Below are 23,008 nucleotides of genomic sequence, written 5' to 3' on the forward strand. Positions count from 1 at the left end.
TATGCATTTATTTGGGGGTTTGACCCCTTTTGGGGATTGGTTTCCTGGGTGCTGTGCTCTAAAACTACATTCTCCCAGAGCTGAAGTGGTACAGTGTCTGCATTGCTCTTCAGGAGGGGCAGTCACCTCAACTCTGTGCCTTATCTGGGGGGACCAGAGAATCTGGCCCAGCAAGACAGTGTGGCGGGGAACCCCAGAGAGCAAGAAGGTGAGTGTCAGTGGCATAATCAGCACACCGGGAAACAGCCCCAAGGGGTCTTCTCTGACCTCCCCCATCACAAGTGGTATACTAGCTAATCTAGGATGTTATGCACAAGAACGATGGAAATTAAACAATAAGAATATTTGACACTTAGGATGATTTTATATTTTTAAATAGCTATATAATATACATTGGTCTTCACAGCATTCCTGAGAAGGAGGCAAGTAAACATTATTGGCCCCATGTAACAGAGAGGAAAGCCAAAACAGAAGATTTGCATATACTAGCCTTGTTCCAAATATCTCCCACCAGTGTACTACTATCAGGTATGTTAAGAATTATGGTATATTGGTATGATATCGTGGCTGTCAATGATCACATCTCAGCTATTATCTAGTCAGGAAACTGAACTGTTAATATAACTGTTCACCTGCTCACTGGCTGAAAAGCAAGTAGTATTAATTACTGTTGATACCTATTCATTGATATTATCAGTAATTTTAAGGGTTGGTCCCCTTGTATTGAAAAGAAATACCTCTTTGCAATGACATCTCATTACATACCTTTTCAGATGGGCTAGCACACATTGGAGAATTCTCCATATGAAGGGCTAGAAACATACACATGTCTTTTTTACTTCCTAAACGTGTGGCAATCTTGTAACCTACATATTTTCAAATAAAGAGAAAAGATATTTTATAGACATATTAAAAAAGAGCCCCAATCCATGCTGCTAAAAATCCATGCAGCTGTCAACTGTTGGAATACAAGTAATTTACTGAGCACCTATCACCAAAAAAAAAAACACTTTGGGTGAAATCCTTGCACCAGTGAAGTAAATGAGGCTAATATTTTCCCTTGGTCAGTGCAGCTCTGGAACACGCTTCTGTGACACTGGCAGACCAGATGCTTGCTCTTGCATCATTGACAAATGCCTGGTTAGAAAGCAGCCTGGGTCACCCGTTTGTTAGTTTTGTTACAGTAGATGTTAAGTTTATAAGGATGTGTTTGTGATTTGACTTTATGAAATGTATGTAAGTTGCTCCATGCATTCATTTCACTTGTAATATAGGACAGGTCTGGGCAAAATATGGCCTGTGGACTGGATCTGGCCCGCCAAGCCACTGGATCCAGCCCATGGGATGTAGCAGGGAGCCTTAGGCAAAAATAAACAGCTGCAAGCCCAGAAGGGGGAGAGAGGTTTCATGTGCTGCCCCTGCCCCAGCACAATCCCATCAGCCAATTTCTGGCCTAAGGGAGCTGCCTGTTTGAAGAACAGGCAGCATGCGAAGCACTGCTCTCCCTCCCCTCAGGTGTGTGGTTATTCACAGACACACGTGGCCCCTTCAGAATGTGCAGGGATGGGGCAGGCAAGAAGCCTGCCTGACAAACATGCAGGGCTGCTGGCTGGGAGTCATCCAGGTAAATTTCCAGGCCAGAATCTTCCTCTGGAACCACAGCCCTTCCCTTCCCCCAACCCCTCTGTTCCTTCACTCATGCCCCCCTACCTCCCATAACCCAAACTCTCTGTCCTCCCTCCTGTACCCATACTCCCTTCCAGACCCTGCACCCCAACCTCCTGCTCTAGGTCACAACCCAAACCCCTGCGTTCCCTCCTGCACTCCAGTCCCTTACCCTAGGTCACAACCCCCTCCTGCCTAAGATCACAACCCAAATGCCTGCACATTTAACAGAATTAACTTTTAAAACCTAAGACTGTAACTCATTGTGTGTGTGTATGGTTACCTGCTTTAACCTTACAGATAACTCCCCTTTTTTTCTTAGCTAATAAATCTTTATTTAGTTTATTACTACAAACTTTGTCTTTAATGAGGTCTCTAGAGCACAACTAACCTGGGATATGTGACTGGTCCTTCAGTACCAAGAGTAAACCAAATACTGTTGTACTTTCTGATCTACTGAACCATCTATCACAAAGGCAGGCTTGCCTGAATGACAAGATAGACAAAAGTGTCCTGGGGTACTGTCTGCAACTCCAAAGAATTATAGAACCAGTGAGTTAACGGGACCATAATGGTCAACTAGTCTTGTGGCTCTCAACCCTTTCTAACTACTGTACTTGTTTCAGGAGTCTGATTTATTTTGCATACTCCAAGTTTCTCCTCACCTAAAAAACACTAGCTTACAAAATCACACATAAAAATACAAAAAGTGTCACAGCATATTATCACTGAAAAATTGCTTACTTTCTCATTTGTACCATATAATTATAAAATAAATTAATTGAAATGTAAGTATTAGACATATTTCAGCATATAGTATATAAAGCAGTACACATTTTAGTTTGTGCTGAATTTGCTAGTGCTTTTTATGTAGCCTGTTGTATAACTAGGCAAATACCTAGATGAATTGATGTACCCCCTGGAAGACCTCTGGATACCATCCAAGGATATGCATACTCCTGCTTTAGAATCACTGATCTAGCCTCACCGTGTGTTAAGGCTCTTAGGGTATGTCTACACTGCCACCCTAGTTCGAACTAGGGTGGCTAATGTAGGCATTCGAACTTGCAAATGAAGCCCGGGATTTTAATATCCCAGGCTTCATTTGCATGTTCCCGAGCACTGCTTCATTTGCAAGTTCGAATGCCTACATTATCCACCCTAGTTCGAACTAGGGTGGCAGTGTAGACATACCCTTATAGTGCATGTGCAGTACATACTTGTTAAGTTTGTGAAATGTACATATAGAACATACAACCAATTTGGGGTTTTTTGTGCTGCTTCTTGACAGTCTGCTCTGAGGTGGGCATCTACATTCACGGGACACTCCAGACAGCCTGACAACTTCTAAGGAAGGCTGTCTAATTCCCACTTTTGGAGGTTGGATAAACTCCTATCAGGGATGGTGTAGGTTTATTTGGTCCTACCTCAGCATAGGGAACTGAACTTGCTGACCCTTTCAGGGTTTTGTTTGTTTCTTTTGTTTTAGAGTTTTTTGGTTTTACATAGATGCATGCAAAAAAACACACAACAAAAACAAAGCCCTCAGCTTTCTTCACTACTCAACATGCAATCTATATATTAGATGAGGCAGGGGTCTTTCAGAAAAAATAATGGGTCAGATTGTCAACTGATACAAATTGACATAACTACATTGTCTTCAAGGATCTGTCCCAAGATATCATTGCATATGTTCAGATTGTATCACATATCATATGCACAAAAAGAAAGAGTTATGGTCATGACAACCTCAGCTTTGGTATTTGCTGAATTCTGAGTACTTCACATTACTACCTCTATATTATTTGTGACCATTTTTATATAGAATTTCTTATATTTCACAAAACTACATTAATAATCCATTATGTGGGGCAGTTTGCTAAACACAGAATTCTCTGTTCTGCACAAGATTAATATTCACTCCACTGAATCAGTTTTACCCCTTTAACTTTGTTGTCCAGAATGGAGTTACACTGCATAAGACCAGTGTATTGGAGTAGGGAATTAGGTTCAAGATGTACAGCCTTGCCTCTCCTGATGCCCAATCACAATACCGTTGACATCTTTCAAATTACTTCAACAGATGCTAGATTGGGCCATAAATAAGTGCAATTCTGAGTCCTGGGGTACATATTCCAGATATAATAAAGAATTTTTGAAAAATAATTATTAGTGCTTTAGTGTTGTTCACACTGGAGGAAGTGGTTCGATGTTTATCCCACCCACTTTTTCCATAACATTTTTGGTGAATTGATTCTTAAAAAAATTTTACTTTTTTAATCAAACTTATCAATGGTATGTGCCTGCAGAGCAGACAGCCTCTGCGGGCCTCTAGGCAAGGTAGGGGGGAACCAGCTTCTTGCTCCAGGAAGGAGCATGGTCAAGAGCAGAAAGGGTGTGGCCAAAGGCAGTCAGCCCTCAGCACCGGTCGGAGCACAGCGTGCTCCCCCCAAGCCTTTACCGCTGCTTGGAGCATGTGTCCCAGTGCTCTGTAGGGTTAACAGGTGTCCAGTATCCTACCGGACAGTCCGGTATTTGAACCCTCTGCCTGGTAAAAAAAATCAGGCAATACCAGACACGTGCAATGTCTGGTATTCTCTGATTTTTCCGGCTGGGCACCAGACAGAAGCCTGACGTGGGCGGCTCCGTCCCCACCAGGCTTCTGCGCAATCACAGGTTCCCAGCGGTGTTCGTGGCCCCGCCTCCCAGCAGGGAGACCCAGCTGGGAGGCAGGGCCGCAATCGCTGCTGGGTGCCTCTGGTCGTGTCAGAAGCCTGGCGGGGGAATGGCTGGGAGTCCCAGCTGGGAGGCAGGGTTGTGATCGCTGCTAATCCCGCATTCCTTTTTTTTTTTTTTTTGGCTCAGGTGTCCGGTATTTTTTGGGAGACCATCTGGCGACCCTAGTGCTCCGGTGTGGCACTCCAGCAGCGATTTAAAGGGACCACGGCTTGGAGCACTGCCACTGCTACTCCTTTAAATCGCCAGGCTCCAGGGCAGTTGGCCTTTTGCCCTCTTCCCCTGCCCCATCGGTGGGCCTAGTTTCTACCAATTTGTTTGTGAACTGCACAGTTCTCAAGTCTCATGAACTGTCTTTTCTTTACCATACTTTACCCATTTTAAAACCGTGTATATATGTACATTGCTTTATAACTTAGGAAGGCCCCAGTTGTCTTTCAAGAACCATGTAGGCTTGTGACCTGAGTCTCTTTCCCTGATGTTATACATTCCTACTGTTAGAAGCTTCAGGGGGTAGCTGAGTTAGTTTGTACAGGATAAATTTTAAAAAAAACAACAAATAGTCTGGTAGCACTGTTTTGTTAGTCTTTGAAGTGCTGCCAGACTATCTGTTGTTTTTTTAAGTTTATTCCTACTATTATTTGTCTACAGCCAGCATTCAGAGGTGGGCACCAAAAAGTGACTGTGATTGGAGTCCCTAGCACTACCACAATACAAAGAAATTTACTGAATGTCCATGAGCATTTAGGACCTGCATATCAGATGTACTGTAGAGGAAGGAAAAGGGAATACGGGAATTTGTGTGCAGCCATCTTGGTCTTGTTAACAAGAGAGCAAGAGTCAGGCTAAGTCTGTGGCCTGACAACGCGAGATCTGTAATTAGACGCTGCCTTTGCCTCTCTCCTCCATACGGAGATAAGGATAGAACGCTGACTCTGGCACGGACCTTGAGATAAGGAGCATCTGGGTGGAACTAAAATAACGGTTAGCCATTGGTGTTTGTAATGGGAAGGAGACTAATTGTTATTGTTATTATATCTAATGGACAGTATATAAACTGCTTCATAATTGCTTGTATTCGAAGATCTGCCTCGGTGGGGGAGGAGCTTCCCCCCCCCGCTCCCCCCCGTTCAAACCAGTTTTTCCCTTGCTGCAGCTCGTAATAAAACTACCTCTGGCTCCTTGTTGCTTACAAACGCAGAGTGAGGACAATGTTTTCTTCCACAGTACAAAAGAGAGGACAATTGTTAAATATGTTAATATTTTTAAATGAGTGGCAGTTTCTTCTACTAATCCTCAAAGTGTAAGACAAAAGAAATACAAACCCCGATTCATGTCTGATTGTAAAGAGTCTTTCTTGCTTTTAAGAATATTTAAGAATCTCTTCCTTCCTCATTCTTTCATCTGATATCACTGTGGTAAAGAAAGATTATATCATTACATTCAGACTCAACATCATAGATATATTAAAACTATAATTTCATTGTGCTTAAAAATGTGTTGTAAAACAGTATAATAAAACTTTTTCCTCCATATGGATGAAAGGTGCATGCACAGGACATTTTGACATTTAATATCTCAGCCTTGTGCTAATTGCCAGTATAGTAAACCTTCAAAATACGAGAACAGATCCTTCCCGTAATTAGATCAAGTCAGACATACTACTATACCTAGTTATTTGGCAGAAGAACAATATCATGGATATTTCCACTTCCCACAAAATAGTAAAGACACTTTGAGTAAATATTTCATATTCGTTCAAATACTGCACCAGCATTTCAGTGTGTCCTCTCCATTTTCTTCAGCATAATGAACATCAATTTCTACTTCTCTTTTAAGGAATTATTTACTACTGGTGACTAAAGGAAACTTTACTTTTATGTTTTAAACAACACCCAATTAAAAAGCCAATTACTTTAACAAAGTAAATTTATGCTTTGCTTACCTGCTTATCTATTACCAAGAGTGTTTGCTTCACTAACATTTAAATGGCTTTTAAAAAGCAAAAGTGAAACTCGAAACCTAGGTTCAGTTCGTCATGACGACAAGCTGCTTCCTGATTATGTTTAATAGATCAATCCTGTTTCATGTTGTTTGTTGTGCTATTTACAATATACAATGTTTTCTAAACCAGATTAATTTTCTGAAATAATGGAAATTTACCAAGCTAGAACAGAGTATGAAGATAAGTTCCAAAAATGCCCTTCAAAATGGCTAAATGTAGGTTAACCAGAGGGCATTTTATTTTGTACTTTACCCACCTCTACCAAAAATGTATTTCCCCTCTTTTCAATGTTAAATTTCAAGTTATGACATGATCTGAATAACTCCTTGCTTCTGATTATGGAATGATGTACTGGAAAGGGTTTTAAGGCTGGGAGGGATCCTCTGTTAAAATCCCGCCATTAAACTGAAAAGATGATCGTGAAGATTTCCTTGCCTGCCTCTGAATTTCAGATCCCATCTGACTACTGAGAAATCCTCTCTGACAAAAATGTATTAGCTATTAAAATTATATCTGAAGAGCATTGTCTAAGGAAACCATCAATATGCACCACATGCAAGTGGTATTCTTAAAAGGTCTCCACTACCTTCACCGTAAGAATAGGTACTCTAGTTCTTGGAACTAAACAGTAAGTTGCCAAGCAGAAGAGTGAAAAAAGTTCTCACAGAAGTTCTACACTTACTTCTACGGCAATTCTGTGCCAGTGTGCAATGCAGAATTCTGCAGAAATTAAAGTTGTGTATGCAGAATTTCCTTTCCCCTGCAGAAATGGGCCACAGTGCTTCTGGCCACAATTAGGAGCTGCTGGACCAACAGATCTCAGTTCACACATAAAAGACTCTGCTGGCTAGGTGGAAGAATGAGTTAGAGCAGTGTTTCTTAAACTATGTTCTGCAGAACACTGGTATTCCGTGAACAACATGCAGGTGTGCCATGACCTCTTTTTTGTTTTTGTCTTTTTTTGTCTGACAATTTTTTTAAATAAAATTTTCATAGGTGTTCCGCATAAAAAAATATTATTGTTTGGTGTTCCATGGTCTCAAAAAGTTTAAGAAACACTGAGTTAGAACAGTGTTTCTCAACCAGTGGTATGAATATCCTTAAGGGTACTTTGGATAAGTCTGAGGGGTACATCAACACAACTGGGCTACGTCTACACTGGCCCCTTTTCCGGAAGGGGCATGTAAATTTCACTAGTCGTCGTAGGGAAATCCGCGGGGGATTTAAATATCCCCCGCGGCATTTAAATAAAAATGTCCGCCGCTTTTTTCCGGCTTTTAAAAAAGCCGGAAAAGAGCGTCTAGACTGGCCCCGATCCTCCGGAAAAAGTGCCCTCTTCCGGAGGCTCTTATTCCTACTTTGAAGTAGGAATAAGATCCTCCGGAAAAGGGCACTTTTTCCGGAGGATCGGGGCCAGTCTAGACGCTCTTTTCCGGCTTTTTTAAAAGCCGGAAAAAAGCGGCGGACATTTTTATTTAAATGCCGCGGGGGATATTTAAATCCCCCGCGGATTTCCCTACGACGACTAGTGAAATTTACATGCCCCTTCCGGAAAAGGGGCCAGTGTAGACGTAGCCCTGGGCTGTGTCTAGACTGCATCCCTTTTCCATAAAAGGGATGCAAATTAGACACATCGCAATTGCAAATGAAGCGGGGATTTAAATCCCCCCCACTTAAAAAAAGGAATAAGGGATCTTTCGGAAAAAGGCTTTATTTTCTGAAAGATCCCCATCTAAACTGGCGCTTTTTTCTGGCAAAGTTCCAAGCCGGAAAAAAGCGGCAGCCATGTTTATGCAAATGAAGTGGGGGGGATTTAAATCACTTAAAAAAAGGAATAAGGGATCTTTCGGAAAAAGGCTTTATTTTCCGAAAGATCCCCATCTAGACTGGCGCTTTTTTCTGGCAAAGTTCCAAGCCGGAAAAAAGCGGCAGCCATGTTTATGCAAATGAAGTGGGGGGGATTTAAATCCCCGCTTCATTTGCAATTGCGATGTGTCTAATTTGCATCCCTTTTACGGAAAAGGGATGCAGTCTAAACACAGCCCTGAAAATTGGAGAAAACTGCTAATTTACTTTTTACAGCATTTTATTGTTTTTGTACTTTTTACCCCTAAAATTTCATCGCCAGCCCTGCTACAATTAAGATGTTTAAACAAATGTGTTGCAATGGTAGAAAAAAATTGTGTCTCTGAAAACTGTAGCTACTGGGGGTACTTTTTTTAAAAAAAAGGGGTACTTTATAAATAAAAGGTTGAGAAACAGAGTTAGGAAGTTCCTGGCAGCTGCAGTTCCTAGTATGTCCCAGGGAAGGAGCCAGTGGCACACAGAAAAACTCATGCAAGCCTACTACAACCAAGCATCAGACAGTTTCTCTCTCTGAACCCCTGGGCTCCAAGGGGAGGGAAGAAGAGGGTGTCTAGACCTGAGTCTAGAGGGTAGTGGGTATCTGGGAAAGGGAGGTCCCACAGCTGGGCTCTGGAGGAAGGGAAGGGGGTGCACGTATCTGGGCAAGGGGGGCCTGAAGATGTGCTTGGGAGGAAAGCATGCAGGTATCTGGACTGGAAGCAGCGTCGGATTTAGGGCAGGGCGAGCGGGGCGGATGCCCCGGGCCCCGCGCTTCCTGAGGCCCCGCGCATGCGTCTTGGCACCACGGCGTATGCGCTGTGTCAAAGGGGGGGGCCCCCGCAAAATTTTGCTACCCGGGGCCCCGCGGCACTCTCATCCGCCCCTGACTGGAAGTGCCCCATGGCTGGGCTTTGGAGGGGAAGGGTGCAGATATCTGGGACAGGAGAGCCCCACCACCTGGAGGGAGGAAGATTTGCTAGATTGGCAGAGGAGCACCATATCTGGGCTCAGGAGGGCAGGGGTTGTGAGTATCTGGCCTTCAGCTGGGCTCTCAGGGGGAAGAAAGGAGGCAAAAGAAGAGACCACCTACAAGTTTCAATTTTACAAAGGAAATTTCACTGCAATGTTATAGTTAACGTCTGAGCTGACAGTTGTTGTAAAAAATACCTAAGTGGCAGAAAGTACAAGTCACACAGCAAAAAAGTGGCAGGTGACAGCAGAGTGCAAGAAAGAGCAAAGAAATAATTCCCATGGAGAAAAAGGATGAACTATCACTAAAATACCTCTTGAGAGCACTGCGATAGACATGTAGTTAGTGTAGGAAGAAAGCACACATGGCAGATGAAATGGAGTGGAACCAGTAGAGACATGCAGTGAATGTAAATGAACGGTTTTTTCGAACATGTCTGAAAAAAGCAAGGAATCAAAATCATAACCCAAGGGATACGTGAAGCATTTCATGGTATTGTGTGTCCAAATATGGCATGCCATACATGTCTGTACTGTTAGTGAAACCCTATTAAATTTAAAATCAAGTCGGGGTACAGGTGACAAAACAATGAAGTCACTCAGAAACTTAAAAATAAGCACATATTTAAGTGCTTTGCTGAACCAGAACCATGCTGTTTTGAAAACAATGAGTAATCTGTAGCTCTTGTGGGTACCTCTACATTACAGGAAAAAGTCAAATTAAGATATGCAACTTCAGCTATGCTAAGGCTACGTCTACACTGGCAAGATTAGCGGCTGCTTTTGAGCAAAAACTTGCCACCAGTCTACACTGGCCGCGAGTTCTTGTGCAAGAACACTGACGTTCTAATGTAAGAAATCAGTGCTTCTTGCGCAAGAACTATGACGCTCCCACTCAGGAATAAACCCTCTTGCGCAAGTGTTCTTCCACAAAAGGCCAGTGTAGACAGGCAACATGAATTTCTTGCGCAAGAAAGTCCGATGGCTAAAATGGCCATCGGAGCTTTCTTGCACAAGAGAGCGTCTACACTGGCACGGATGCTTTTGCGCAAAAGCACATCTCTTGCACAAAAGCATATGCCAGTGTAGACATTCTCTTGCGCAAATGCTTTAACGCAAAAACTCTTGCGTTAAAAGTATTTGCGTAAAATCTTGCCAATGTAGACATAGCCTAACTGTGTAGCTGAAGTCAAAGTAGCTTAACTCGGCTTTTGGTGCTGCTTACACTGCAGAAAGTTGGCTGAAGAACACTCTTGTTTGAACTTCCCTTACTCCTCTTGAAAGCAAGGTTATAGGCATTGACTGTATTGCCCCTCTCACTTCGAATTAGCTGCCTTAATTAGATTGCTAATTTGAACCCTGGAAAATCGACAGTGGTAGCTTTGATCTTCCTCTGTAGCGTAAGCGTATCCTTAAGCTACGTCTACATTGCGCATTCTTACACAAGAACATATGCAAATGAGGCACAGCAAGGAATAGTGCTGTGCCTCATTTGCATACCTAATGAGCCACCATTTTTGTGCAATGGGCTTTTGTGCAAGAAGGAGCAGTCTACAATGCTCCTTCTTCCACAAACCCCCGCTCTTGCGCAAGAGCTGTTCTGCCTGAAAATAAGCGGCAGAATGGCTCTTGCGCAAGATGGGGGTTTTGCACAAGAATCCCAGGGAATCCTCCTCCTCTAAGGGCTGGGATTTCAGGCAGGGATCCTCTCCTAGCCTTCCCCCAGCTAGGCTAGCTAGCTCTTGTATCAAAGGGGTACCTACCTGGGGAAAGAAGGGAGCCCTCCCCCTCTTGCTGTGGGGCTTTCAGTGAGCTATCTCAGTAGTGGGAGCCAGGCCTGGAGGTTAGCTTAGTAATCAGACAGAAGAGACCTGCCAGGGCCCCAACACCAGGCAGGCTGGGAAAGAGGGAGGGGGAAAAGCAGAGCCCAGCCAGCCTGTCTCAGTGGCTTCTCTGCTGCGAGCGAGGCATGTGCAGAGAAGGGAGGCAGGCAGGAGGGAGGGACTGAGAAGCCAGCGGAGAGGCTGCTGGTTCTAATGGTTACAGTGCAGGAACCCCACTAGGCTCGTGTCACAGGAGCAGCGTGGAGAAGCAGGCAGTGTCCTGCGGCAGTGGGCATGGTTGCAGGCGATCTCAGGCTGGGGAGCAACAGGGAGACGAACATGTGGCCACTTTACAGAACAGGGGTGCCCAGGCTGGGGGAGATGTTGCTTCCTGGGCTCTCCTGCAGAATCCAGCACCAACTTAATTACAAAATACCAGACATTTATATGTCCAGGATTTTCTCCATTTGTTTCCTGAACAAAAAGCTCAACTACCAGAATGTCTGGTTCAAAACCAGACATTTGGCAACCCTAGATGCAGCAGCACCTCCAGCACCCATGCCTCTGTGCAGGCCAGAGGGGCAGGAGCTGTCCTGGGCCCAAGGCAGCGGGGTTTTGCACACCAAGCTGGCACACAGAGGCTGGACTAGGGAGAGCAGGTGTGCCAGGTTCAGTAATGCAGGAGTGGGGACCCTTTTGTGTGTGTGTGGGGGGGGGGGGGAGCACTAACCCACAGAAAAATCAGTCAAGCACCTCACACAAATGAGAAGCACAAAAAAACAAACCCTCAGAGACGTGGCCTCTGATAAAGAAGTACAAAGACACCCCCCCCCACTCCCCTGCCACACCAGAGGCTAAGGGGGCCCAGCCTAGCAGACTGTGCGCTCCAGCCCTGCGGGTGGATGGGGGGGGCGCCAGTGCGGGCTCCCCAGTGCTGGGGGGGGGGGGGGCTCTGAGCCTGAGGGACCGAGCCAGACAAGCTCGGGGCTGCATAAGGCCCCTGGGCCCGAGGTCCCCCCCCTGGTAGCGGGCGGAGGGGGCGGGGTTACTGTCCCCGCCTCTCACGCAGGGCGGGGCACAGGCGGCCGAGGCCGCTCGGGGAGGAGCCGCGCTTTAGTCAGCCCCTATCCCAGCATCCCTCGCGGCGTCCCCCCCCACCCAAGATGGCGGCGCCCACTAGGCTGCGGGCGGCGCCTCTTTGGCGCGGCCTCTCCCGGCGGCTCCATCACCAGGCGCAGCGGGCTCCGGCCGCCAAGGGGCTGCTGGCGGCGCAGTGCGAGCGGGGCCTGTTCCAGGAGGTGTTCCCGGCGCCGGGCGCGGAGGACGGGCTGCCCGCCCTGCTGGAGCCGGGCCAGCCGCCGCTGACCGTCTACTGCGGCTTCGACGCCACGGCCGACTCGCTGCACGTCGGCCACCTGCTCACCGTCCTGGGCCTGCTGCACTTCCAGCGCGCGGGGCACAACGTCATCGGCCTGGTAGGCGGGGCCACCGCCCGCCTGGGCGACCCGAGCGGCCGCGCCAAGGAGCGCGCGCCGCTGTCGGAGGAGCACGCGCGGCAGCACGCGCGCGGCCTGCGCGAGGGGCTGCGGCGGCTCTTCGACAACCACCAGCAGCTGTTCTGGCCGGCGGCGGGCGGCGCGCGGCTGGGCGAGGTGTCGCTGCAGGACAACGCCTGGTGGCTGGGGCGCGAGCCCGTGGTGGGCTTCCTGGGCGGGGTCGGGGGCCGCCTGCGCATGGGCACCCTGCTGAGCCGGCAGAGCTGCCAGGCCCGGCTCCGCAGCCCCGAGGGCATGAGCCTGGCCGAGTTCCTCTACCCGGCCCTGCAGGCCTACGACTTCCTGCACCTGCACCAGCACCACAGCTGCCGCATCCAGCTCGGGGGAGCCGACCAGATGGGCAACATCATGACCGGATACGAGCTCGTCACCAAGTAAGGGCGGTGGGACCAAAGGGGATCCCCTGGAGGGATGGTCAGCCCCTGAGAGATGGCACGGAGCAGGCTTGAGAGGGGCTAGTGGGAGCTGCACCACTGTGGCCACCAGCCTGGTCTCTCACAGGGATGGCTGCAGGAGAGCCCAGCCTGCCACATGCCATTGTGCACTGCAGCAGTATTGCCAAAAACTTCATTGCATTGGGCTGGGCAGGCCTTGACAGATGTCATCATGAGCTGCACCTGCAGGGCTTCCCATGTCCCATCTCAGAGATGGGTACCCTCAGAAAGACCGCAGGGGGGAAACTGCCATGGGCTGCACAAGTATGGCTGATTGCTTCCTTTCATAGAGTTGGGCAGTGGAAGCCCCTGAGGAATGATGGCACTCAACCGGCTAGGTGCTACCTTGTGCGTCTGCAACCTTAGTATCTTGTGTGTGACTTATCTAAAAGCAAGGAGGCAGCTATTCCAAACTCAAACTAGTTGCTTCACACCTGCTAATTCACAAGCGCAACTGATGAGAGCAATATTGAAACACTGAAAGGGTCAAATTTCTTCCTTTACTGATTCTCAAGTAGCGTACAGTAGGGATGTAAGGGACTACTAAGCTTATCAAGTAGTTGAGCCATGGCTTGGCTACTTGCAGCAAGGGTGGGAGGGGGAGCCGCCTTAAAAGCCAGTTCTCTTCCCCCCTCCCCCCCCCCCCCCCGCATTGTCTCCGCATGCATGGAGAGGCAGAGATGCAACAGGGGACCCAGCATGAGCTGGGACTCAACAGTCCTAGCTCGTGCTGGGTCACAGACTACTATAGCTCTGCCTCTTAAATGTAGTAAGAGCCAGGTGGTTCTTACTACACTTAAAAGGCAAAGCCGCAACGGACCAGGACCCAGCCTGAGCCAGGACTGCTAAGTTCGAGCTCACACTGGGTCCTGGACTTATCTCCGCTGCAGCTCTGCAGTTTAAATGTAGTAGGATCGGGGCTGCCTGTGCTCACAGCTCCTACTACATCAAAACTGCAGAGCTGCAGCTCATTGACTAACAGTGTACTCAGTACAAATTGTATTGAGTACACAATTAGTTAGTTACCTGCTTAACATCCTTAGGCTAAGTCTACATTGGCCCCTTTTCCGGAAGGGGCATGTTAATTTCACGAGTCGTAATAGGGAAATGGGCGGGGGATTTAAATATCCCCTGCAGCATTTAAATAAAAATGTCCGCCGCTTTTTTCCAGCTTTTAGAAAAGCTGGAAAAGAGCGTCTACACTGGCCCCGATCCTCCGGAAAAAGCACCCTTTTCCGGAGGATCTTATTCCTCCTTCAAAGTAGGAATAAGATCCTCCGGAAAAGGGCGCTTTTTCCGGAGGATCGGGGCCAGTGTAGACGCTCTTTTCCAGCTTTTCTAAAAGCCGGAAAAAAGCGGCGGACATTTTTATTTAAATGCCGTGGGAGATATTTAAATCCCCCGCCCATTTCCCTATTACGACTCGTGAAATTAACATGCCCCTTCCGGAAAAGGGGCCAATGTAGACGTAGCCTCAGTGTATGGAACTAAGCATAGCCAAGCTCAGGTATTCAGAAAAATGAATTGGGCCACAAATAGTTATTTTTGACTTAAACTTAACACCTGCTATATTTTTTTTTAACTTGCTTCTGGTTTTTCACCCTTTAGTGGTACATAGATATCACACTCAAACTTTTCCATGCAGTCATGAGGGCTGGAAATTTCCATGGCTTTTTTTTAAATGAAAGTGGAAAGTCTCACATTCTTGTCTCCTGCACAGGAGACTTCAAGTAAAACATTAAAAATCATGAAACGCTTCATAAAATTGTTAGGAGTGGAAATGTGAAAGTGGTCAGTTTCCAGAATTTTAACAAGCTTTCCAAAATGAAAGATTATTTTAACTTATTTTTAAATGCATCTTTTGGCTGACAGTGAGACTTAGAGATCAGCATTGTAAAGCTTCGTCGGTCCTTTTTAAAAGTCACAATCTATTCGCCTTCCAGTAGATAAGTAGAAATAAAGGAGAAAAGTGTGCTGAAAAATCCTAAGGAGCAACTTCAGAATACCAGCATTGGTGGTGTAGTAGTTGCTGCTGTTCTTGATAAGTAAATGCAAACAGTGTTTGTGCTAGTCTGTCTTAGTAGGTGAAATGGAAATTAAGGGTGCTGTGGCACTTCTCAAAGCTAAACAGCACTCAGTTATTCTGCAGGTTATGCTGAACACATCATCTATAAGACACTGTAATATATCAAAATTGACACGCTATGCACCTCAATCAGGATAGGCAAAATACAGGCTGGATTTGGCCTGCTGTGTCCCAACGGGACCTTTGGTCAGGCTCCCTGCCTGCCATGGCTCCACATGCTTCTCAACATGTGGTGTTTGTCCCCCTGCCCCAGCACCATCCTCACAGCCTTCCATGGGCCGGAAACCAGCCAGTTGGAGCTGCAAGGGCAGTGCTTGTGGGTGCGCACAGAAAGCTACTGCACCCCCTTCTCCCAAGGGGCATAGTGCGCCAAGACACATGTTGGCCCCAGCAGCTGACCGCTTTGAGCAGCATGTGGGGCTGTTGCAGGCAGGGAGCCTACTTGAAAGTCCCACTGGGCTGCCAGGAGAATTTGCCTATAAGTGCCTTCTGGCCAGAATGTGCACCCAAACACTGGCCCCAGATCAAACCCCTCCTGCACCCAATCTCCCTCCCAGACTCTGCATCTTTGCCCCAGGTTACAATGCCCTTCTGCACCCTAGTTGCCTACTCAGAGCTCCCCAATATATCCAAACTACATCCCAGACCCCACAGTCTCTCCATCAATATAGTAGAAATGTGCAGCCTGATCACTTTCCAAATTCTTGGGTAAGTACCAAATTCTTCCCCATCAAAAACTATTTCCCGTCCCTGATTTTAATGCTATATTCTGAATCAGATGCTTCAGAAGAACCTACAAGGAAACCTGTTACGGAATAACCTGCCTACAGGGGAATTTTCTTCCTAACCTTTTATTAGCTGCTAGTTGGCTTATATCCTGAAGCTTTTTTTTTTTTAAACTAGGTAGTTTCATTACATATAAAATTGTAACATTTTTGTATTCCACCAATATTTTTTACCTCCTATCTAGTGGCTGAGTTAAAAAAAATTTTTTTTAAATTACTTTTAGTATGATATAATTACTTTGTGAAAAGTTTAGAAACACCTCAGAAGAACCAGTAGTTCCAAGTACACGTTATATTTAAATTTACTGGGCAATGTGATCTTAATGCATTGTGATTCTTTCTCCACAGGGTGACAGGAGAAGAAGTGTTTGGAATCACAGTGCCTCTTATTACCAGTACCACTGGAGATAAATTGGGAAAGTCTGCTGGTAATGCAGTTTGGCTAAACAGAGATAAGACCTCTCCGTTTGAGCTGTACCAGTTTTTTGTAAGACAGCCAGACAGCACTGTTGAGAGGCAAGTAGTTCTTAAACCTCATTTTCCATAAAACTTGCTCCAGAAAACTAACAGCAGCACTGAGGGTATGCTTGTATTTTATACTAGGGATATTAAATTTAGATTAACTAATTGACTAGTCGATGGGATTTCCCACTGGGGCTCTTGTGTATTTCAAAACCAGAATTGCAGCAGAAGTGGCACAAGCAGAGACTGCTTCAGTCCCCACTCGCGCCATTTCTGCTGTGCCTCTACCTTCCTTAGGCCCCCATGGAGACAGTGCCAGGGAGGAGAGGGGGGACCGGCTTTTAAGACAGCTTCCCCCGACACTGGCTCCTGCTCCCCTCCCTTGTTGCCTTTCTGATAGGCAGCAAGGGGGGGGACGACAACCAGTTGCATCACTAGTGGACTGTCCAATAAGCTTCTGCTTATTGGATAGTCAACTAGTCTTATATCCCTATTTTATACAGCAACACAGGCCCAGCCTTTGGGCAAGGTGCATGAGGTGGCCTTGGGCCCTGTGCTGCCCAGCTACCTGCCCTGCCCAGCTGGCTGCTCACTTGCAGCTCTGTGGCTCAGCCACGCTGCCTTGGGCCCTGCAGACTCTTTGACCAGGCCTGCAGCAACAGTATGAGATTGCGCAGCAAAGTATATTTCCACTGTCGTCATGCCAGTTTTTGAAAGAGTCTTTATATTGGTTAAATAGCTTACCAGATTCATAAATGTACACGACATTAGTAATTCATTTGTTGATCTATGCATCACAAATTAGCATCAAAAAATGACCTTTTGAGTGTTAAGTGGCTTAGGGGACACCACCAGGAAGGTGTATGGGTTTCCAAAGCATATGCGCTTGAGGAAATATTTGAAATCCAAAAAACATATTGTTAGTCCTAACTCCGCAAACAGAAAAAGAAAGGTTTGAGAGAGCATCTGCAACTGGGATTAATAAAAAATAATTTTAACACATGGAATTAAATTTGCATGGCAGAGAGAAAAGAAGTGTAATAATACTGAGTGAAGTAGAGACACAATAAATCCTTTTCTGCTTTTAGGTACCTGAAACTGTTCACTTTCCTTCCTCTTCCGGAAATAGAGCACATAATGGAAATGCATGCTAAAGAACCTGAAAGGCGGGGACCTCAAAAAAGACTTGCTGCAGAAGTAACTAAGCTTGTTCATGGAAAAGAAGGTCTGGAATTGGCCAAAAGGTAAAGTTTGACTGATTTATACTGTTTCAGGCTTATTTAGGATAAATGCTCATTATGACCAGAAGAAATTCTGTGTGGATAGTTTGTGAATATTTGAGGGTGAAGGAAGGCACATTTTATGTAATTCTGCAGTTGCTTTTACCTTAAGTAGCACTAACAAAGTTGGGGGGGGAGGGGCAGTCTTAATGCAGTTTTTTGTAGGAAGGTCTGCTACTGTGATAAAGATGCACTATGGAGTAGCCTGACTTTTCATTCACAGTCCTCAGCACAGATACTGTCATGTATTTGGGGAGAAAATCTTAATTAAGGAAACAGAAAAACACTAACAATATATGTATTTTAGGTGTACTAAAGCACTGTATTACAGCAGTGTGGAGGCATTGGAAGCTATGTCTGACCAAGAATTACAAGAACTCTTCAGAGAAGCTCCATTTGCTGAAATGATGTTTGAACCTGGAATGAGTGTACTTGAGTTGTGTGTCAAAACAAATGCCATTCAAGATGGACCCAGTGGGTATGTTGTATTCTTTAATTTAATCCTGTTTGTTATATGGTCTACAATTGTACACTTCCAGAAATTCATATTCCACAGTGTTTTTATTCAGGTCAGTTATATCAAAACAGCAAAGTAATCATTCATCTGAGAAATCGATTAGTGAGGTGTTGATGATCTGCCTATAAATACTGTAAATTGAAGCAGGAGACAAGCATAGGTGTAGAAGTTGCACAACACTAGATTGACTTATAAATTATGATAAAGGTAAAGTAATTTGATAGGTCTTACCTCTGCTGCTAAAATCATCCTCACTGCTGTATTCATTGGAGTGTTAGAATGTTGCTATCTGCTAAAATTCATTAAGTAACTAAGTCTGTGCACCAGAACCAATTCCAAATGCACTAAAAGGGAAAATAGAATTGGTTGACTAAACCTCAGTATTGAAACAAGTGTATGTATTGCTGTCAGTGCACCAGATTAAAAGCCATGAATAATGAATGGTCTGTCTTTTGACTGAAGCATCAGGTATTGGACACTAGAGGGAATGAACAAAACAGGTAGTCAGCAAGTGACCTATCTTTTATCATCCATTCCTAGCTTTTGACAAACAGAAGCGAGGGCTGTTACAGAGCATGGTGTTGCATTTCTGCCTATCCTGGCTAATAAGCCATTCATGGACCTATCCAGTTTTTTTAACCCTGTTGTATTCTTGGCATTCACAACATCCTTTGGAAAAAGCATGGATTGGTGTCCTTTAGGAATGTGACTGGTACCAATCTCAGTTGACTTGGACTGAACTTGAATAAGTGACCTAGAGGCAAGGATTTCATATTCCATTTGGAAAAGTTGGGCAGTTCATGTCTCCCACACCAAAAATAGAGTAAATTCTTTTTTTTCTAATCTGAATGTTTGAGGGTTGGCAATAATCATTTTGTGATTACTGTTTTGTTTTAAGGTACCAGAAGATTACAGATGGTGGAGTCTCTATCAATTACATGCAAGTAACTAATCCAGAAGCTGTTCTTGTTATTGGGCAACATATCCTCAAGAATGGAGTGTCAGTACTTAGGATTGGAAAGAAAAACTTCTACCTTATAAAATGGCTGCAGTTGTGACAAAGGAAATAATTAAAATGTAAGATACACCTTCGCACAAAGTTTTCCGGACTTACCTTGTCCTTTCTATATTGTGCATATTGCACAGCTCACGAGAACAGCCCAATAGGAGAGTAGTGTTTGTCTCGTTCTTCTCACAATGTGAGATCCTACCTAATGGTTCAAATAAAGCAGCTACATTCACAAAAGGATAATTTTGTATTTGTTTTAATTTTGATAATGTTAATCTGAGAGGTTTGCTACATACTATGAGTCATGAAGCAAAGAATATACTAAAACTCAGCAAAATATTCCATTTAGTCTACCTCCAAAAATCTTTGGCAATTATCAATTGCCATTCACATAATCAGTTCTCAAACAGAATTCTCAGTGCAATAAATGTGCCCCAGAATCAGTCTGTTCTTTTGCCATCAGGATTGTGAAAAACTAATTCTCTGCCCCCATCCTATACCCTCAAGAAAAGATCTGTTTTGTGCTCTAGTTTGAGGCTTTCATTTTGTTTGAACAGTGACAAACTTTAAACACTGGACACTCATTTCAACTGGTACCTACAAACTTTTATCCAAAAAGATGAGCTATGATGGGATGAAGGTTGCTATTCTTCCTCTTCAGGAAATAAAGTTACAAAAATATTTGAAAAACTAAAGTTGTCAAGGCTGTTCTCCACTTTGGCACAATGAATGCAGAAGTGGGTGCCTACACAAGCTCTCCAAAACCTTGCCTCTACAGGCTCTTGTACAAAAAATCCCCTCTCCCCCCCCCAAATCCTAATACCAGGATTTTGGAGAATCCACTGCCACCATCAAGTGCTTTTAAATCCACAAGATCTTTTTCCCAAAAGATCTTGTAAAAGAGAAAAACAAGCTGACCCCTCAGTCAGGAAAGCAGATACACACAGACGGACATTCCAGGACACAAATCAACCAATACTGGATAATTAGAAAAAGAAAAACTTTTATTATCAAAACAAAACTACAATTGCAAACATAGTAAAGTGGCTAGATAGAAAGAGGGGTGGACCTCTTAACAGCTCAGACATTAGTTCCAAATGTCTGACCCAGGAAATAAGCAAGCAATGAAAAATTTTAATGCATCCATCTATTGGGAAAGAGAGCCACCGGCATCATCTTGCAGAATGAACAATCATTGGCCAATCTGACTTCATCCTGACAGAGCAACCTACATAAACCAGCAAGGAGACGCAAGTTCAAACTTGAAGATAACAGGTATCCTCTGCTGGGCAGTGTGGCTTTCATCAGTGTAAGACACGCAACATAAAAGCAGACTTGGGTGAGCCTCACTTAAAATGTAAACTGTCTGATCTTACCAAATCCATAGCCATTGAAAGTGTGGTCTTAGACCATGAAATCTATTGGGGGTTCCCCCCCCCCTTTGGTATTTTTATACTATACAGATTTCGTGAGGGAGATTAACTTTTCTCACATTGAGAGTCCTGACCCAAAAGGCAGTTCCAGAGGGGTTGCAGCTACCCTTATATCTGTGCAGCTTTGAGAACTTGGCAGCCAGAGAGCAGCCTTAAGGCCAAGATCTGCAGGCAGCAGAATAGAGATAAGGGTAGCAATACTGTACCATCATATCCTCACTTCTGCTGCAGCTGGCGGGCTTCCAGCCAACAGTTGCTGCTCTCCAGCTGTCCAACTTTGAAGGCAGCACTGCCACAAGCATCAGTGCAGAAATAAAGGCAACAGTACTGCAACCCCCCACAATTCCGTTTTGGGTGAGGACCCCTACAATTACAAAACTCTAAAGATTCAGATTTAAATAGCTGAAATAATTAATTTTAAAAACCTTATGGCTTTGAATATGACAAAAGTGAACTGCATATTTGGTAGACCCTAATTATAATAGTAATTGGCAGGCAACTTCTAACCCAGATAAAGTACATCATGCTATTCTAGCCCAGACCTGGGCAAAATACAGCCCAGGGGCCAGATCCAGCCCACAGACCCCCTCCCCCCCCCACTGGGACCTTCAGGCACATAGCTGCTGTGGTTTAAAACCCAATACCTGCATCTCTGTGCTGTGCAGGGAGGGAGAGACTTCATGTGATCTCCCTGCCCCCAGCCCAATCCTCAGTTCCTATTGGCCAGAAACAACCGGCTGCCAATCTATCAGCTTCTGTTGGCTGGAAACAGCCATCCAATCACAGCTAAGAGATTGGCTTGAGTGACAGGGGCAATGCAACCCTCTTCCCCCATGCTGAGTTCAGAGCCAGAGCCACCTGGAAAGAGGAAGCTGCATTTTCCAGCAAGGGAGGTGGGGGGAGGAGAGAAGAGTACTGCAACCTGCTGGCCAGGAGCCCACCTAGGTAAATTCCCAGCCAGCGCTGGCCTCTAGCACCCCAGCCCTTCCTGCACCCCCAACTCCCTCACCCATCCAAACCCTCTGCATCCCCCTTCCCCAGGTCACAACTTCCTTCCAGACCTGTACTCCCTCTAAAACCCTTCCCCCAAGCCAGAATCCTGCACTCACACTCCCTCCCTGACCCTACATCCCAGTCCCCTGACCCAAGTCACAACCCTCCTCCACCCAAACACCCTCTCAGACCCCACACCCCTCCACAGAAGTACAGCCCTTGACTACTTACCAAAATCTTGGAGTGGCCCCCCCACCAAAAATTATTACCCACCCCTGTTTTAGCCTCTCGTAGGCTGTGCATCTGCATAATCTAAATGTATTGTATCGCCTAAACCCCTCCAAGGCTCTATTGTGCTAAATGGTCTACAAACACCAAGCAAAATGTTTAGTTTTCCCACATTACATAAATCAATTACATTAAGAAACCACACATTCCAGTTCTTATATCTTAAGGACTGGCTGGACTTCGGTGTTAAATTCCACATCATTTCAGACTTCAGCACTATACATCAAAGGTCACCCCACTGAATCGATGCAAGTCTATTTTCTTTCAGCTCTGCAAGCAAGCACAACTGCAAGGAAAGTCTGAGATATTTACCCTACTGCATATTGCATGAGGCAAAAATCGTGCTGTTCACTCAATCATTCCTATTCAAAATTAACATCTTTTCATGCCTTAAAATGGGAATCCTATCCCTGTCCTTTTGCCCAAAGCCACATACAGAGGCAGCAGTGGGAGGTGTCAGCAGCCCTTGTCTGGGGGGTGGGGGACTGTCTGAGCTCCCCACAGACAGAGACTGCTGCAGGGGGAAGGCTCCCAGCACATTACTTCGTGGCAGCCTCCTCCCCAACCCAGCTGCTGGCTGCTGTCTTTTAAGCCAGCTCCCCCTGACCCTTTGCTGCCTCTGATAAAGGGAAATGTGAGTAGTCAAAAAGATTAACCCATAAGTGTAGGCTTATGGGTTAATTACATACTCTACTACTTGTTTACATCCCTAGTTTGAATATATCTAGGCTGCCCCCCACCTTGACAGTAGAACATGGGGTCCTGTAAGAACCCTTAAAATACCCTGCCACTAAAGGCTTGTTTTAAAAAAAAAAAAAACCTCTTCAAGGTCACAGATTCCCTGACCTTGGTTGGTATGCTACCACCACCCAAATGCAAAAATCCCCTGGAATCCAGAAAGATGAACTTGGGAACTTCTTCCTATGAGGTGACTCCAAGCTCTTTAAATCTCCCTCAGGAGAGAGCTTGAAAACAAACTATAATTTCTTACTAGCTAATCTTCTGTCTCAGGCACATTTACACAGAACCTCCTAGGACACAAGAGTCTGATCAGTCTTAAAAAGGTGATTTTTAGTAACAAAACCAAGACAACATACTTGGGAAAGCATACTTGATTGCCAG

At 45.3% G+C, this 23,008-nt stretch overlaps 2 protein-coding genes across 5 annotated transcripts in view; one reads left to right on the plus strand and one right to left on the minus strand.

Moving 5' to 3' along the window:
- Positions 1 to 7,556, minus strand: part of LOC102453956 (uncharacterized) — a 53,608-nt gene extending 46,052 nt beyond the window's left edge. The window contains exons 1-4 of one of the 4 annotated variants that reach the window (XM_075940277.1): positions 6,347 to 7,554; positions 5,727 to 5,814; positions 2,057 to 2,190; positions 766 to 866 (exon numbers count right to left, since the gene is read on the minus strand). In XM_075940277.1, the coding sequence (XP_075796392.1) occupies positions 766 to 828 (63 nt within the window). In that variant the 5' untranslated portion in view covers positions 829 to 866; positions 2,057 to 2,190; positions 5,727 to 5,814; positions 6,347 to 7,554. Of the gene's footprint in view, positions 1 to 765; positions 867 to 2,056; positions 2,191 to 5,726; positions 5,815 to 6,071; positions 6,315 to 6,346 lie in introns of those variants that run through there. The other 3 variants (XM_075940268.1, XM_006114383.4, XM_075940257.1) reach the window with 3 other exon arrangements.
- A 4,615-nt stretch (positions 7,557 to 12,171) lies between these two features.
- YARS2 (tyrosyl-tRNA synthetase 2) lies at positions 12,172 to 19,407 on the plus strand. The gene is made up of 5 exons (XM_075940287.1): positions 12,172 to 12,973; positions 16,253 to 16,420; positions 17,455 to 17,610; positions 17,954 to 18,124; positions 19,062 to 19,407. The coding sequence occupies exons 1-5, from the start codon at positions 12,207 to 12,209 to the stop codon at positions 19,219 to 19,221; spliced, it is 1,422 nt and encodes a 473-aa protein (XP_075796402.1). The 5' UTR covers positions 12,172 to 12,206; the 3' UTR covers positions 19,222 to 19,407.
- Positions 19,408 to 23,008: the final 3,601 nt, after the last annotated feature.

This window comes from Pelodiscus sinensis, chromosome 1, assembly GCF_049634645.1.
Source record: "Pelodiscus sinensis isolate JC-2024 chromosome 1, ASM4963464v1, whole genome shotgun sequence".
In the NCBI taxonomy this organism is placed as follows: domain Eukaryota; kingdom Metazoa; phylum Chordata; order Testudines; family Trionychidae; genus Pelodiscus; species Pelodiscus sinensis.